Below are 14,334 nucleotides of genomic sequence, written 5' to 3'. Positions count from 1 at the left end.
TGCAGATATCTGCTCTTGCCTGGTTTTCCGTGGGCTGCAGGGGGACAGCCTGCTGCACCATGATCTGCACCACGGGCTGCAGGGGAATCTCTTCTTTAGCGCTTGAAGCACCTCCTCCCCTCCTTCTCTGACCTTTGCATCTGCAGGGCTGCTTCTCTCATGGATTTTTTTCTACTTTTCAGATGTCTTCAGGGCACTATTGTGGGTTATTTCTTCAGCATGATATTTTTAAATTTTTCTTACCTCTTATGATTTTAGTGGGTCTTAAACGAGAACCAGTTTACTAAAATGAAGACTGGTAGTGATATATGATGGAGAGGAATCTGGCTGACAGATTGGAAAATAGTAATGGTTAGTGGGCGGGGTGCAGAAAAATTACAAGAATCCTCCAAACATGAAACTGAAGCCAAAGCAATCTGTAAATACAGGCTTAGGAGGGTACTCTCAAAACAGCAAAAGTTTTCATACATTTCAGAGAAATTGAGCTGTATAGTGTGGACTGTTAGTAATATAACAGCATTAGATAAATCCTGTCTATGTTCTCTATGATACCAACAAGGTATTCTAACAAGATCAGAACAGTCATAGTCAGGTTCTGTAAGTAATTCATGATATATCTTAATTAGATTTGGTCCTCTCCTCTGCTTAGAAGAGCTTGAGATGTTGAATTTAAAATAAGGTCATCTTCAGTTGGCATGTCTTGAAAAGCAGAGTTTTAAGTCCTATCTCAATCCAGGCTCAGGGTTGACTGTTGTGATTATTTTCAAGTAGATACAGATCACAGAAGATTGTCTATTAGGATCTGGGAATGAGAGATTCCAGACAAAATCAGTTTGCCACTTTGAAGGCAGAGAACATCAAGGAGATGGTGTGTCTTAGGTGCTCTTTCATGATCCTTGTGATAAAAGGTAGCCGTACTTCGTGATTAGAGAAACAGTAGCATATGATATAGGCTACTAAGAAGTTGACTGTATGGAGAAATTCAACTACTTCAGGAGAGAAGCATTACTACTTCTTTATGATGCCTTCATTTTACTAGTGGGAAAGTGGAAATAGCCATATCTTCCCACAAACAAGCTGGTGTTAGGGCAAACTTGTCCTAGGGGCTTTTTGATGTATCACAGTCTTTCCTTCATCCTGTGAATGAAAATCCCTAGAGATGCAGCAAGTGTCTGCATTTAATTTTCTTGCTTTCTTATCCAGGTAATCACTTGGTTCATGTTCAGTCGTTCTATGCTGTCTGAATTGTTATATGTGTGCTTTATATTTTAATTTGTATAAAGGCTTAAAAAAAGTTGGAAAGCTCAATTATTGAATACTACTTTGTGTTTTAAAAATAACAAAGCTTAGTTTGCTTTGTTCAGTTTTGCTTATCAGGTTCCTTCTGTGCTGAAAATGTGACAGACTCTATGATTTTTCTTCAAGGTATGCAAAATCCAGTCAGATCAAGACCATGTCCAGCAGCAAGATATTTTTTAAAGGCAGTAGATTTCGATACAGGTGCGTGTTTGCTTTTCTTTTTCATGGTGAACCATTTCAGAAAGTAAGAGAAAACATCTGTAATTACTCATGGCAAATTGAAGGCTTTTCATTCTTGAGGATCCATTCACACTTCATTCAAGTCAGGATTCGAAAGATTTTCTGTTATCTCTTTAGCATCACTTAGTAAATAAACCGGAGGCTTCTGGCAGACTTTTGTCAAAGATCAGTTTCACCAGAACAGGCCTCCACTTTCATTGCATTTTCTGTAAAAACAAGTGTGTGTGACCAGGTCAGAGACTGTGTGCCCCCGGTAACTGGGCAGTTATGGACCAGGGGCCAGTAGTGGGACAGTCCAATCACACCTGGCGTGCTACTACAAAAGGTTGCTTTTTCTTAGTAGCTTTGGAGACAAGTGGTCAGCAGCATTTTTAATCTGAAACATTGTATTTCCGCTACATACGATTTTTTTTAATTTTTTTTTTTTACTTTTTCTTTTCAACTTTTGAATGTAACTTAATTGTTCATGTATGTATAGTGCTTGGCATTTCCTTGAATATGTATTTCGTGTTTTAATGCAGCGGAAAAGTAGCCAAAGAGGTTGTGGAGGCAAGCTCTAAAATCCAGAGGGTACCTCCTGAAGTTCACAGGTATGTCTTGACATTTGATATTAAAGTTTAAGGACTAAGCAGGATTATTCTCTACAAGGAAATTCTCTTTCCTTTACTGTAAGGTGTAATGGCTGTCATTCTAAGATTCCACAATGAGGTATGAAAGCCTTGGGAAATATGTGTGAAGCTATATGTGAAGCTTCATTTAATCAATAAGTTATATAAGTAGCTTATATTGTTATCTAGGTTATACATACAATGTTATTACATGATCCTGACAGAAAAGTATGTTCTTTTTTCATTCCTAGTTCTTGCCTGATTTTGAAATTTTCTGTGTATGTATATGGGCATGTTTAAAAGTATATTTGATAGTTTTTTATAACGCACTCAAATTAAAAAAACAAGAAATTCTTTCAGTAAAGAGGAAAAAGATCAGAGAATCTTTTTGTTTCAGAGAAAAATCTGGCTTGTTAAAAATAAGCAGCTAGACTTTGCAAGCAAAGTAATGCTTTCTAGCATTACTCGTGATGATGAAAATTGACAAGAACCTAATTAAAGTCCTTCAGAAAAGAAGAAAAAAGGCAGCAGGAAAAAACTGTTTAAAGACCTTTTTAAAAGGTTACTTAACTTTCTGAACATTCTACAACCATATCCCTGTTTTTATTGTGGTATTTTCAAGGGTTCGCCTGTGTGTTTGGTTTATTTTTAATTGAATATGACTATTCCATCCATACTTGAGAGAAAAGTGGATTATCTTTAGTAGAGGGTAGGAATATAGTTGCAGCAAATATTTTTAAGTATTTGGCTAGCCCTATAATGTAATTAACAGTAAGGACATGCAGGATGCTTTTGAACATACTTTTTCAGATTACGTTTAAAAATGAGGTAAGTGACAGTCTAGAATGTGTTAACTGAGAACATAAAAGGCAGAATATAGATATACCACTGAGGCAGGGTAGATTACTTGGGTCCACAAATGTATTTTAGATGAAAATAGTTATTCACATAAGGAAATAGCTTATTATCTACTTTCTGTAGGGTTTCTGTTTTCCATAGGATAAGAAAATATTTAATGTAAGATTATTTTTTTGCCTTGTATTTTACTTTTTTTTGGTTTCAGTATTTAAACTATTTTGAACATATTATTTAAAACTCTTAATGTATGTGAAGAAACAGATCAGAGGGCAGATAAGTTTGTAGAACAATGATGTATGTATTTAGCACCCATAAATAACAATACATATTTTTAATGGTTAACCTCTTAAAATGCTTGTATTTACAATATTATGGCAGCTCTAAGTTCAGTTTCTTAGAAAGACTAAGAAAAAGTCTAATTATATTAAGCGTTTTTATAGCACAGGTTTTGAAATGGGAGACAGATAGCTTGTCCTTCTAATAGCACAAGTCATCAAAAAGCATAGAAAATATTCAGCTCAAAGAAAGCAGACTTTAGAAATAAGTTACTCTATGAAAGAGGATTTGGAGATGAGAAATGGTAGTTTTTCATATGCATATTTCTAGATGAAATATGACTGAAGGTAAATACCTATTTGTATATATTGATGTGTATTTATATGTATATAATTGTATTTATATATAAAGTTTTGTCTCCCTCAAAGTCAGTTCAGTGGTACCATGGCTGCGTTGAGAAAGAAACATGCAGTTGTGAGGAGGTTACTGTTCAGTATCTTTGTGTTTGGATATCACACTCAAAGCACTACAGACTGAAGATATCTTGGAGTGTGTAGTCGTGCAAGATTAATGCAGTGCCAAGTTCTTCTGAAAAATACACACTGAATGATTTAGTATTTTGCTTCCAGACCATGCCTGAAGGAGCAATCTTGGTAAATAAGTACAGAGTAGGAGCCCTCCCTGCGTGTGCTCCCGAGCACAGCTTCTATTTTGGATTAGTTTTTTTAGCTCTTTACAGCAGGCACAAAGATCCAGGGGTTGCATAACAAGCCTTTGGAAGTACCGTTGAGTTGGAATGCTTGTAATTACAGTATTCTAAAATACTTCCTTGGATAGTGAAAATTAAAACTCAATAGTTACTAGAGACTGCTTACAGCATGCAAAAGAGAGCATAAGTAGCTTTGGGCATACATTAATGAGCAAGGAATCATGGCAATTGAGCAAGAAAGCTTGTTTATCCCCATGGAATATTTAATGACATGTAATGTGAACAAGAGTAAGACATGTGTCCCAAATTTACCTAAACCCTCAGCAACACACAGTCCCTTCTTACCACTTACAGTAGATACTTTGTTGAATTTGTTAATCTATGTGTAATTTTAAGTTGAGACTGTGAAAACTTGAAATGCATTTTGTGAAACTTCAGCACTGTACCTGTGTACATTTGAAGTAAAATCAAATCCTCTTCCATTTCATCTTTGCTATTATCAAAAGTAAATATGTTGTAATGGTTCAGATTTATTGCAGAACTCTTGCTTCAGGCCTGTATCATGTAAGTCTTAGATAACTTATTCTAAAGAGCTATTTTACATTTTCAGTAATGTGATTTTAGTCTAATGAGTCTCATGGCTGAAGTGAATCAATAGCATTCCTCAAATTTCCCTGGGAAGGTTCAACATCTCCTACCAGGAAAGCCTGTTGAAACCAAGTAAGACAAGAAAGAAAACCAGCCTGAGCACCTGGAGGCATGGCATAGAGACAGTGTCTAGGATGCGTGAGAATGAGAGCGCTGTCTATCTGTTAAGAGATAGACAGTGAAGATGCAGTTGTTCCTGCTTTAGTCTTTAGTCTGCAGTGCTCAAAACATAAAAAATCCTTCACCCAGTCCTGGAGGCAATGCGACAACATGAGGAAAATGTTTTGTATTCTTTTTACCTTCCACCTCCTTGAAGCCAAATACTTATGTGTACTGTGCAGGATGGAAAGGAGCAACATGTTGAAATCCTATGTAAGATGAAGAGGAATCAGGCTGTGAAAAGGAAGTAAACCAGCACAAAGCCTTCTCTTACATTTCTAATGTTGAAAGATTTACATCTGCCGAGGCTTCAACATAACATGGTTTAAAGCATCGTTCAGCGTGCAATGCTTGTTATGATAGTTCAAGTCCTAGTGTAATATATGCAAAATGAGTCTGCGGTGAGACATATTGGACTGCAATTGTTTCCTTGCAAATAAGCTGATGCTGTTTTCCCCATTCTTTTAGAACCAGCATTACCCAGAGTCGCAGCTCTCCCGCCTTGAACAAGCAACTCATAATCAACATGGAACCTCTACAGCCTCTTCTTCCTTCACCCTGTGAGGAGGAAGAGGTTCCTTTAGATGAAGGTGAGTCGCTTACTCAATTCATGCCAAACACTACCAGTATTTGATATAAAACATAGAAAAAGGTATATTACGGACTCAGGGATATGAAAAATTTATAGTAATTTCTATTAGGAGTCCACTATTAAGCCTCTGCATGTCATACTGAGAAATGATCACTAGCTTAAGGAACAAGCCTCATGCAAGATACATTGTGAGGAAAGTTACTGCTGTTAAGCTTTCAGTTTTAGAATCTTTTGTTAGCTAGTCAGGTGAAAGGAGCTTAGCAGGAAGTAAGTAACCTCAACAGCACCATTTTACTAAATAGTAACTGCAGTTACTCAGGAGTAAAAATTGGCAACTTACTGATAGGTATGTCGTTTTTCTTGCTTCACTTTACTTTTAGGTTCTTTCTGTTCTAATGTTAGGAAAAACCCTTTGCTAGTTTAATTCCATTGACAAAAAGGGATGTTATTTGGAGGTCAGCAAGGAAAGGTTCCCTGCTAATTTAATCCCATTGACAAAAAGAATGTCGTTGGAAGATCAGCTTGTATGTATTTTGTAGAGCAAGGTTTTCCATGTATTTGTTTATTCCTTGATATCATAAAAATCACATTCAACAGCTATCTTTTTGAGATCTAGACATTACAAAGAATGGTATGAACACCTTAGCCATCTTAAATGACGAAAACTGCATTCTTCCTAATAAAAAAGGAAGCCAACCAAACAAAACCTAACAGTGGTTCTTACTTGAGTTTCAACAGTGAATGTAGTAAGAACAGGATGAATTAGCTTGTCTGTTTATTATAATTACTAGTAGGAGCTGCATAACATGTAGTTAATTTTAACAATTACTTGTTTTCCTCTGCTGTGAAATACCGGTATCTGAGAATTCACTTTCTGGCAGCAAAGTACCAACACTGTGTTCTTGCTAGGCAGTTGCTACCACAGCAGAGTGACATCAGCTTGCTGCTTGTAAGACTGCTCTGCCACACTTACTGTGTGTAAGCGGTAAGCAATGATACTCATTTTTGGAAACTGCTGACTTGTGGTTGCTATACGCTCTGCAGAGAGTGTTGGTTTCAAATGTATTATGTAAGTTTGAAAGTCATGTTTCCTTTTAGATCTTTATTACTACTACAATTTAATAGAAACATTTGCTGACGGTTTTCCCGTAGAATGTTACGCATAGTTAAATGCCACCAGCTGCTAAGTTAACAGTGTTTAGCTCCTTTACAGAATTTTCCTGTAGCGAACTTGGCTATATTACCAAATTGCAGTTTGAACTGATCTCACAGCTCTCTCACACTGATGCTTTCTCTCTTCCCCACATGCATTCAATCCAGTCTTCTCCCTTGTACCTCGGAGTGAACTGAGAGGAGTAAAAGAGAAAAAAAACAAACATCAAAAAAACCCAACCAAACAAAACACTTCCCCTGCCAACCCTCTAACTGTAGTATGTCCCACTAGTGCCTGGCTCAACCTTAAAATTGGCTTATCAGAGAGGATCAGGCGAAGTCCTGTGCAAGGTCAAAGGCAGGAGCAGGAGTAGGGAAAAGGGAAGCAGCTAGCCCTGGGACTGATTGAACTGTACTGGGAAACTGCTTTTAGTGTGCTACACATGTGAACAGCCTCGGCACCTCTCTAAATGTCTGGGTCTGAGGTGTGGGTGGACACCCTGGGGTGCTTTCAAGAGCATGCTGATGCTCTTGAGAGCGTGGTACAGCCCTGCCTAGGTCAGATGTCCCTTCACACTGTGGGTTAGCTAATGCAGCTTCCAGGACCCATGCTGATACTTCTGCAGGGTGCTGCTGTGTACATACCAATGTTCCAGCTGCTGATGTGGCCAAAACCTTCATAGAGTGCTCCACTACGCTGTGTAGGTGGGCCCAAGCAACATATTAGCAGGGCTGGCTGTAATGGTGCTATCAAATATGCATACCTTCGGCAGACTCAGGAGAATGCACAACTTTGTCTTTTAACTGAGCAAAACTTACTTGTTCTGAATTTTAAATTGGCTTTGTATGTTACGAGCAAAACATGGCCAAAAATATGGTGGCCTCAGTGTCTTGAGTAATACCTCTGCTTCCTGAAATTTCTGGAGAGATGAACTCTGAGTTGGCTGAACCTGGGTGGTATGAAACTCAACTAACAAAAACTGTCACATGATTTTGTGCCAGTTATTTGACAGTTGCTAGGGGACAAAGCCATCAAAGATGGCAACAGGAGTCTGCAGGGCTTTTTAGCAGCTTCAGCCTGCCTTTTTCTCCTTAGGATAATCCTTTCAGATGGAAAATAAAAACAGCTGGAGCTCATATGAAATTCCATCTTACAAATCTGCTCTGGCCACCAAATTGGTCGGGCAGGATTTCCCCTTTAGTGAAACCATGCTGGCTGTCACCAACCACCTCGTTGTTTTTCATGTGCCTCAGCATTCTTTCCAGGAGAATCCACTCCAAGATTTTGCCGGGAACAGAGGCGAGACTGACTGGTCTATAGTTCCCCGGGTCTTCCACCTTCCCCTTCTTGAAAATGGGGGTTACATATTTTATAAAATTAAAAAACTAGTCTCAAGTCCTTGTGCTTTAGCTTTTGCTGGTCATCTCTCAGTCCTTTATTGCTACAACTTAAGATTCTTCAGGCTCTCACACTGCTTGCTACTGACTTGTTTTCCACTAATGTCCATTCCTGTCTCCAGAAAAAAGAGGCATGGTATTGTAAAGATGCAACCATAAAATTACTGTCATGTGTAGAAGGTTATCACACGGAATTAGATTTTTACATGTATGAGTGTCAGAAATGCTTGGGAAGATAATTTCTGTGTTTTGAACCTTAAAGATATTCTATAGAAGGCACCTACCTAAAGAAGTTTTAAATGTATACAGAAGTGTGATTGCAAAATTCCTCTTTGGTATAGATGGCAAAATTAGACCCTTCCAAATGGTCCTCTTAGGTCCTTTGCATGGTCCTTGTTCCATGTGCAGTTGAACACATTGTATTTTTTTGGTATTGCTATAAGAATTGTATGGCTGCCTTATTTCACCATCTGATTTGGTGAGACAGATGATTGCCTGTCCTGATCACTTGGCAATTGTTTTGCATGTGGTAGATCATTGTCTGTATGTCCCAGCACCAGGTATTAGCAGGGATTCATGTATTTGAGTATTTCAATTAAAAAAAAAAAAAGGGAACTAAAAAAAAAAAAAAAAAAAAAAGGCAAAACCACACCTCTTGAGTGAGAGGATATTAATGGGTTTGACAAAGTGATGAAAACTCATTATTCGATACCTGTGTGCTCAGGTTTCATACATGAATTATCTTCCTGGTAACATTGACTTTTGCTTTTGGAGCAACCTAAGGGAAAGTAGCATTTGTCAGTAGTTTAGTTAATTGATTTACATTGTACCATATCTTAGAAGAAAGAAAGTTTATGGCACAGATTTATTCTAAATTCTCCTGTTTAAAATCCATGTTCCTCAATTTTTTTAATTCCCTGGAGAGTTACACACTTTTTAGTTGCCCTCATTGATCTTTTAAGAATTTGTTTTTCTTAGGAAATTATATTCTTGTGCATTTGAGTTGTATACAGAGAGCTGTTATCCTTTAGCAAACTTATTTTTGTGTGTTGTTCAAATATAAGAAATATTGCATTAATGACAATTATTTGGCATGAATGACATTTACTGTATATTGCAGAGACTTTGTTGCATCTTACAAGCATGTATGGGAATAAACACACACCAGCTACTACCAGACTGTGTGTGAGTTCTCACTTGTGTAAGCTTTGGTTGTAGAGCAGAGGCATATGGAACTTCTGTGGGTGTACCTGAGGCAACAACACATGAAAGATTTGCCACTTAAGAATAGTAGTATGAACAAATATTTAAAAATATGCTTGCAAAATATGAAATAATGTTAAGTATCTGTTCACATGTCATGTTTGTACAGCAAGAACACTATTACAAGTAATCTAGTCCACCTTTTCCCCTTGGCACATCTCAACGTAGTTGCACTTAATTTTTATTGGAAAAAAAAAAGGTTTACTGCTGACTGTTTCTCTGGGTAGAACTAATACACAGATTGTCAACAGTCATATTTTTAAAATCACACCTACTGTATATGAGATACAGTTTATCTTAATACATTAGACAGAATCATGAAACTTCTTGTATCGTATAACATTCAAACAGCCTTTCCCTGTGAAATTAGCAGAAGCAATATTCCTATTAGCTGATTGTACCTGGGGGGTGTGTGTATAATAACAAACACTGTAATATGTAGTTCATCAGATTTCTTAGTGGCTTTTCTAAATAAAATACCAGTTCCATTTTTAGATTCCTCTGGTGTGTAGAGATAAATAATTTGTTCTAATACTCCATTAATATTCCATTAAACTTAGTAGAGGCCAAAGTGAGTAACTTTAGGACAAGCTGTAACTTTCTACTAGTTTTTGGTAGTTTTTAAATGTTGAGATCATTCTCCCATTTATCGATCATTATTCTATTTATGAAATGAAATCTGGTATCTTAAGTTTCTCCCCCTACCGCACACTTTGTCTTGCAAGCTTCTGGGCCTCTCCCAGAGAGCGTTCTGGCCTCAGGAGATCTTAACATCGCTGAGTGCATCACCATGGCTGTGTTCAATGAACTTGGATTTACAGTCCTCTGACCATATAATTGAGCCCTACAAGGTCTGAAAACAACTTTTTTTACAAACAAACCTTTTGGTTCAAGATAATACTAGTGCTAACAACAAATAGCTCTCACAGCGTTCCTTTGTAGCTCAGTTACAAATTCTCAGATTTCTAGGTGTTTAGCATGCCATGTGTCTACAAAATAAGATCACTACTTTTGTCACAAAATAAACAACATTGCCCCCATCACCTTGGTAAAATACTTCTAAAATCTGAAAACAGGTGATGTACTTCCTTTTCACAAATACATTGAATTTGTTATTCTTGAATAGAAATTTTCTGTTTGCGATGGAAGTATGCTAGTTTTGGGGAGTGTTTTTTAGTTTTAGTTTTCTGGTTTGGGGAGGTGACTGGTTTTGCTTTCATAAACCATACTTTCTGATTTTAACAGGCGCTACCTAACCATCTGCTGCTTTCTGCCTTCTCATAAATGCCAAGGGTCTCTCTGCCACAGTTCCCATCAGCTGTGTATTATAAAAAGTAGCAAATTAGGAAGGGGGACAGTGATAAGAGCTGCAAAACCAATTAGCCTTTGCCTTGCTGGCTCTCTTCTTCACACTGAATGTTCTGGGCAGCAATGCAGCAGAGAAGCAGGCTTCTTGTGCTGAAAATCTTTGCTGAAAAACATCTTCAAGCCATTACACAGAATGTGCTGCTAATGTCAGATCATGCAAGCAGTCTTTCTCTAAAGAGATAGAGCCTGTGCCTTGCTTGCTGAGATTTATTGGTAGAGACAGAGGGCTGCAAGATTTCAACATAAATCTGTTTTGTATGCATACTTTGTGGGCAGTGACTTGAAATCTCATGATTGTTTCTTTTTTGCATGAGCATGGTCACACGAAACATAAATGATAAATGTTTATTCATCCACATGAATGTGCTCCTGTAGGAAATCATTCACAGCCTTGTCCAGTTGACACTTCTGTCCTTGATGAGACTTTCCTTTGCATATTGAACATGTTGGTGGCTAGACTTTTGTAAGAATTGGTGCTTTCCAGTTTTTGTAGCTGTGTAAAAAGTGAAGATTCAACCCTTTTAAGTGAAATTTTAATAATTCTCATTTGGCTGTTACAACAGGTGTGAGAATAAAGATGAGAAAAGTAGACAGAATCTTACTTTTGAAGTGGTGACAAAATGGAGATAGTAAGCAAAGGGCCACTTGATCTTTCCTGAGAGTGCTTGCAGAGAAAGAAAGGGAGGAGTGTTTTCCCTGCAGGGAATGTGTAAGAAAGAACTGCTGGATTTTCATATTATGTGGGCCAGGCAGGGCAGAGGAACCACTGTAAAGACTCTTCTCAAAGCTCCATTGAAGCAGATGTTTTTCATGAGAGAAATCACTTGGTGAAAATACACATTTTCAGGACTCTCTCCCATGCCCCCTTCTTTCCCACATATTCACATGCACATCATTGATTTTATGGTGCAGAGGAAACAAGGATGTCAGATAATGAACACTCAGATGGCACATGTGTCTTAAATATTAAAGATAAGGATTATGGGAAGTGAGTGACTAGCTCACCACAAGCCCACTCCTTCCTGTTTCTCTCTTCTGTGGTTTCAGTGGGCCCAGTAAAAGGTCCTTTCCCGCTAGGACAGTATGAAGCTGTGCACATGGTTACATTCCAGCTTCCAGCTGGAGCAAGTTATCAGCCATCCTATGTGCGTCATTCCTTTTTTAGGAGCCTGCATATCTCTGCAGGACTGGGACAGGGTGGTGCCCAGCCTTCTGAAGAACACTTCTTTCTGGTGGATACAAAATGTGTCTAATAGGTGTCCACAAGTGGGAACTGGAGCACATATGCAGACACACATTTTCCCCAAACTTAGGAATTTTCTTCTCTTGTTTATACACAGGCAGGTCAGCTTTGATTTTAGGCTTCATCTACTGGTTTCCTTGTGACTAAGGTTTGTAAGCACAGCCTAGGTTTTTTCCTTTTCAATCTATATGTTTTATGCAAGTATTTTTTTAGGCAGTGGTTAGGGAACTGACACCAGTAGCCAAATTGAAGCTCTTCAGAAAAATGAGGGCCACAGTGTCATTTTACCCTTTGAAAAACAGATCCTAAATGCTGGCCTTTTGTTTCACAGTGCTATGTTTTGATGCCTTGGATATTTTTATGCTTGTGTGTGTGGTTCAGCTGTTATGGTAGCAACTGCTAACTGAGATGGATGCTGTGGAAGTTTGTATTGTGTGTTATGAGGCATTTGGAAATGTTTAAAAATAACCTCTCGTTCTGTTCCCTACTGGGATATTTCTGTTGGCCATGTTAGAAGTGTGTCATTTGATTCATTGAGACTGACTACTGTTAATGTCTTAGAACTCAGTGGGAACCCAATGAAAGGTCAAAGCTGGTATGGATAGAGCCTTTAGAAGACTTTGAGACGAGGAATTAGTAGTCAAAATGGTGAAATGTCTTGTAAAAATCCAAACCAAGAGAAGCATTCATTTGCGGATGGTTAACCACTGCAACAAGGAAGTGTGCATTCGATTACTGCGGCATGGCTCCAAGATTACAGCCAGAAGGGCTGGTAAATTTACTTTTATTTTACTCTAACCTTTCTCCCCTCTCTCCTCTCCTATTTTTTGTGCTAATAATGGTCTCTTGGAAAGTAACTATCCTGTGAATGACAATGTTACACTGAGTACAGCAGAGAATAAGGGTGAATTACTGACAGGAGCAGAGTTGCAAATGGGGAATGAATGAGACAAAACTTAAATGACATTTGTTGAAATATCTTGTAAATTGTGGATTTTTTATTAATTGCTAAAAAATGAGTGACTTAAATTTTGCCCTTGCAGTTTTCTTGGACTGAAGTGGAGAAATGCTTTGAAACTGTGATAATTTCTGTCGAAACTCAGTAGTTCTTAAATTGGCAGATAGGTTGATAGCAGATTTTGAATGTCAGCTGAATACAGTAGTGGATACAGTTTAGCATCTTACTGCAGCTGAGTGGGTTGACAGATCATAACTTTGTTAGTTTAATTTTTCAGGAGACTGAATAATTTAATATACTGAATAATACCACTGGGGTACAGTGGAGAAAGGAATCTTATATGTATCTATTTTTCACTACATATAACAGGGTGCAGCCCAAGGAACAAAGAGTATAAGAGTATTGAGTATTGCTTTGGATAGCAACCAAAACTAAGTTGGTTTGTTGTTTGCTTTTTTTAAATTGTTTTTATACCAAATCCCTTTTCCAAAGATGGATTGGTCCCTCTATCAATCCGTATGTCTCTGTTTCCTTACTGTGTTAAGACATTTCAAAAATTGTTTCTCCATGCTTTCTGTGGTAATGTTTACTTTTGATATTTTTGTATATGTGGTTGACAGATTTCAGTTTCATGCACCTGTAAAAAACCATGCCTTTGTATTGAATCTTCATTTCAGAAATGAGTCTTTATAGAAGAATTAACTGAGAATGTTGTGCAAAGACCTGAATATTCTCAGACCTTCGGCGTCTGAAAATCAGAAAGCAGTAAACACAGCAGCTATGAGAGAACTGCTTCTTGCAGTGATTTATCTCTGAGCAGCAACAGCTCCTGGTGCTTGCCTTTGCTTTATGAATTCACCACTCCGGGGAAACTATATCATCTATGAGAATGCAACTAACTCCCTAGATTCAAAAATAGAAAGCAATATTGAAAAAGCATTAATATTTACATATTTTGTATTCTTACACCTCACGGGTTAGGTGTTCGCTCCCAATACATACAAGCCATGTTGGGTTAAACTGTATAGACGAGGCCTTTAGTAACATGGTTTAGTGATGGACTTGGCAGTCCTGGGGTAACGATTGGACTTGATTTTAAAGGTCTTTTCCAACCTAGGTGATTCTGTGATTCTAAGATGATAGCAGTCTAGTAGCAGATTTGTGCACTGGGGCTACATCAGTTCTTAAAACCCTGGATTTTGCAGTACTCTTTTTAGAATGTTATTCCTGTTGCATAAAGCCTGTATATCAGCATGATATGATATGAAAACTAAGGGCTGGAGTTAGCTTGTACAAAACTCATGGCAGGGAGCATAACTCTTTGGGAAAACCCTGTTGTGATTGATACCGCTTCCGAACAACGCTGACTCGCACTGGGAGGTCTTACCCCGAGCTGAGCCGAGATGCTGAAATGAGCAACTTGCCCTTCCTGTGGATGCCAAGCTTTCACACCAGAGCCCACCTATTTTCAGCCTTGCTCTCTTTGGCCTGATGTTAGACACTGACTCACAGCAGTCCCTTCACCAGCTCCTCTGCTTTCTCTGAGCTGTTGACAGATGTATC

General features: G+C 38.0%; 1 protein-coding gene across 1 annotated transcript in view; it reads left to right on the top strand.

The window, feature by feature from the left end:
- The window catches only part of FRMD3 (FERM domain containing 3), a 77,014-nt gene that overhangs the window by 55,532 nt on the left and 7,148 nt on the right, over positions 1–14,334 (top strand). The window contains exons 10-12 of the mRNA XM_010024838.1: positions 1,426–1,500; positions 2,061–2,129; positions 5,266–5,387. Coding sequence (XP_010023140.1) covers positions 1,426–1,500; positions 2,061–2,129; positions 5,266–5,387 — 266 coding nt within the window. The remainder of the gene's footprint in view (positions 1–1,425; positions 1,501–2,060; positions 2,130–5,265; positions 5,388–14,334) is intronic.

The sequence above is a fragment of the Nestor notabilis genome, unplaced genomic scaffold (genome assembly GCF_000696875.1).
Source record: "Nestor notabilis isolate BGI_N333 unplaced genomic scaffold, ASM69687v1 scaffold9332, whole genome shotgun sequence".
NCBI classification, from domain to species: Eukaryota; Metazoa; Chordata; class Aves; order Psittaciformes; family Psittacidae; genus Nestor; species Nestor notabilis.
This window is presented reverse-complemented; position numbering and strand designations above follow the sequence as displayed.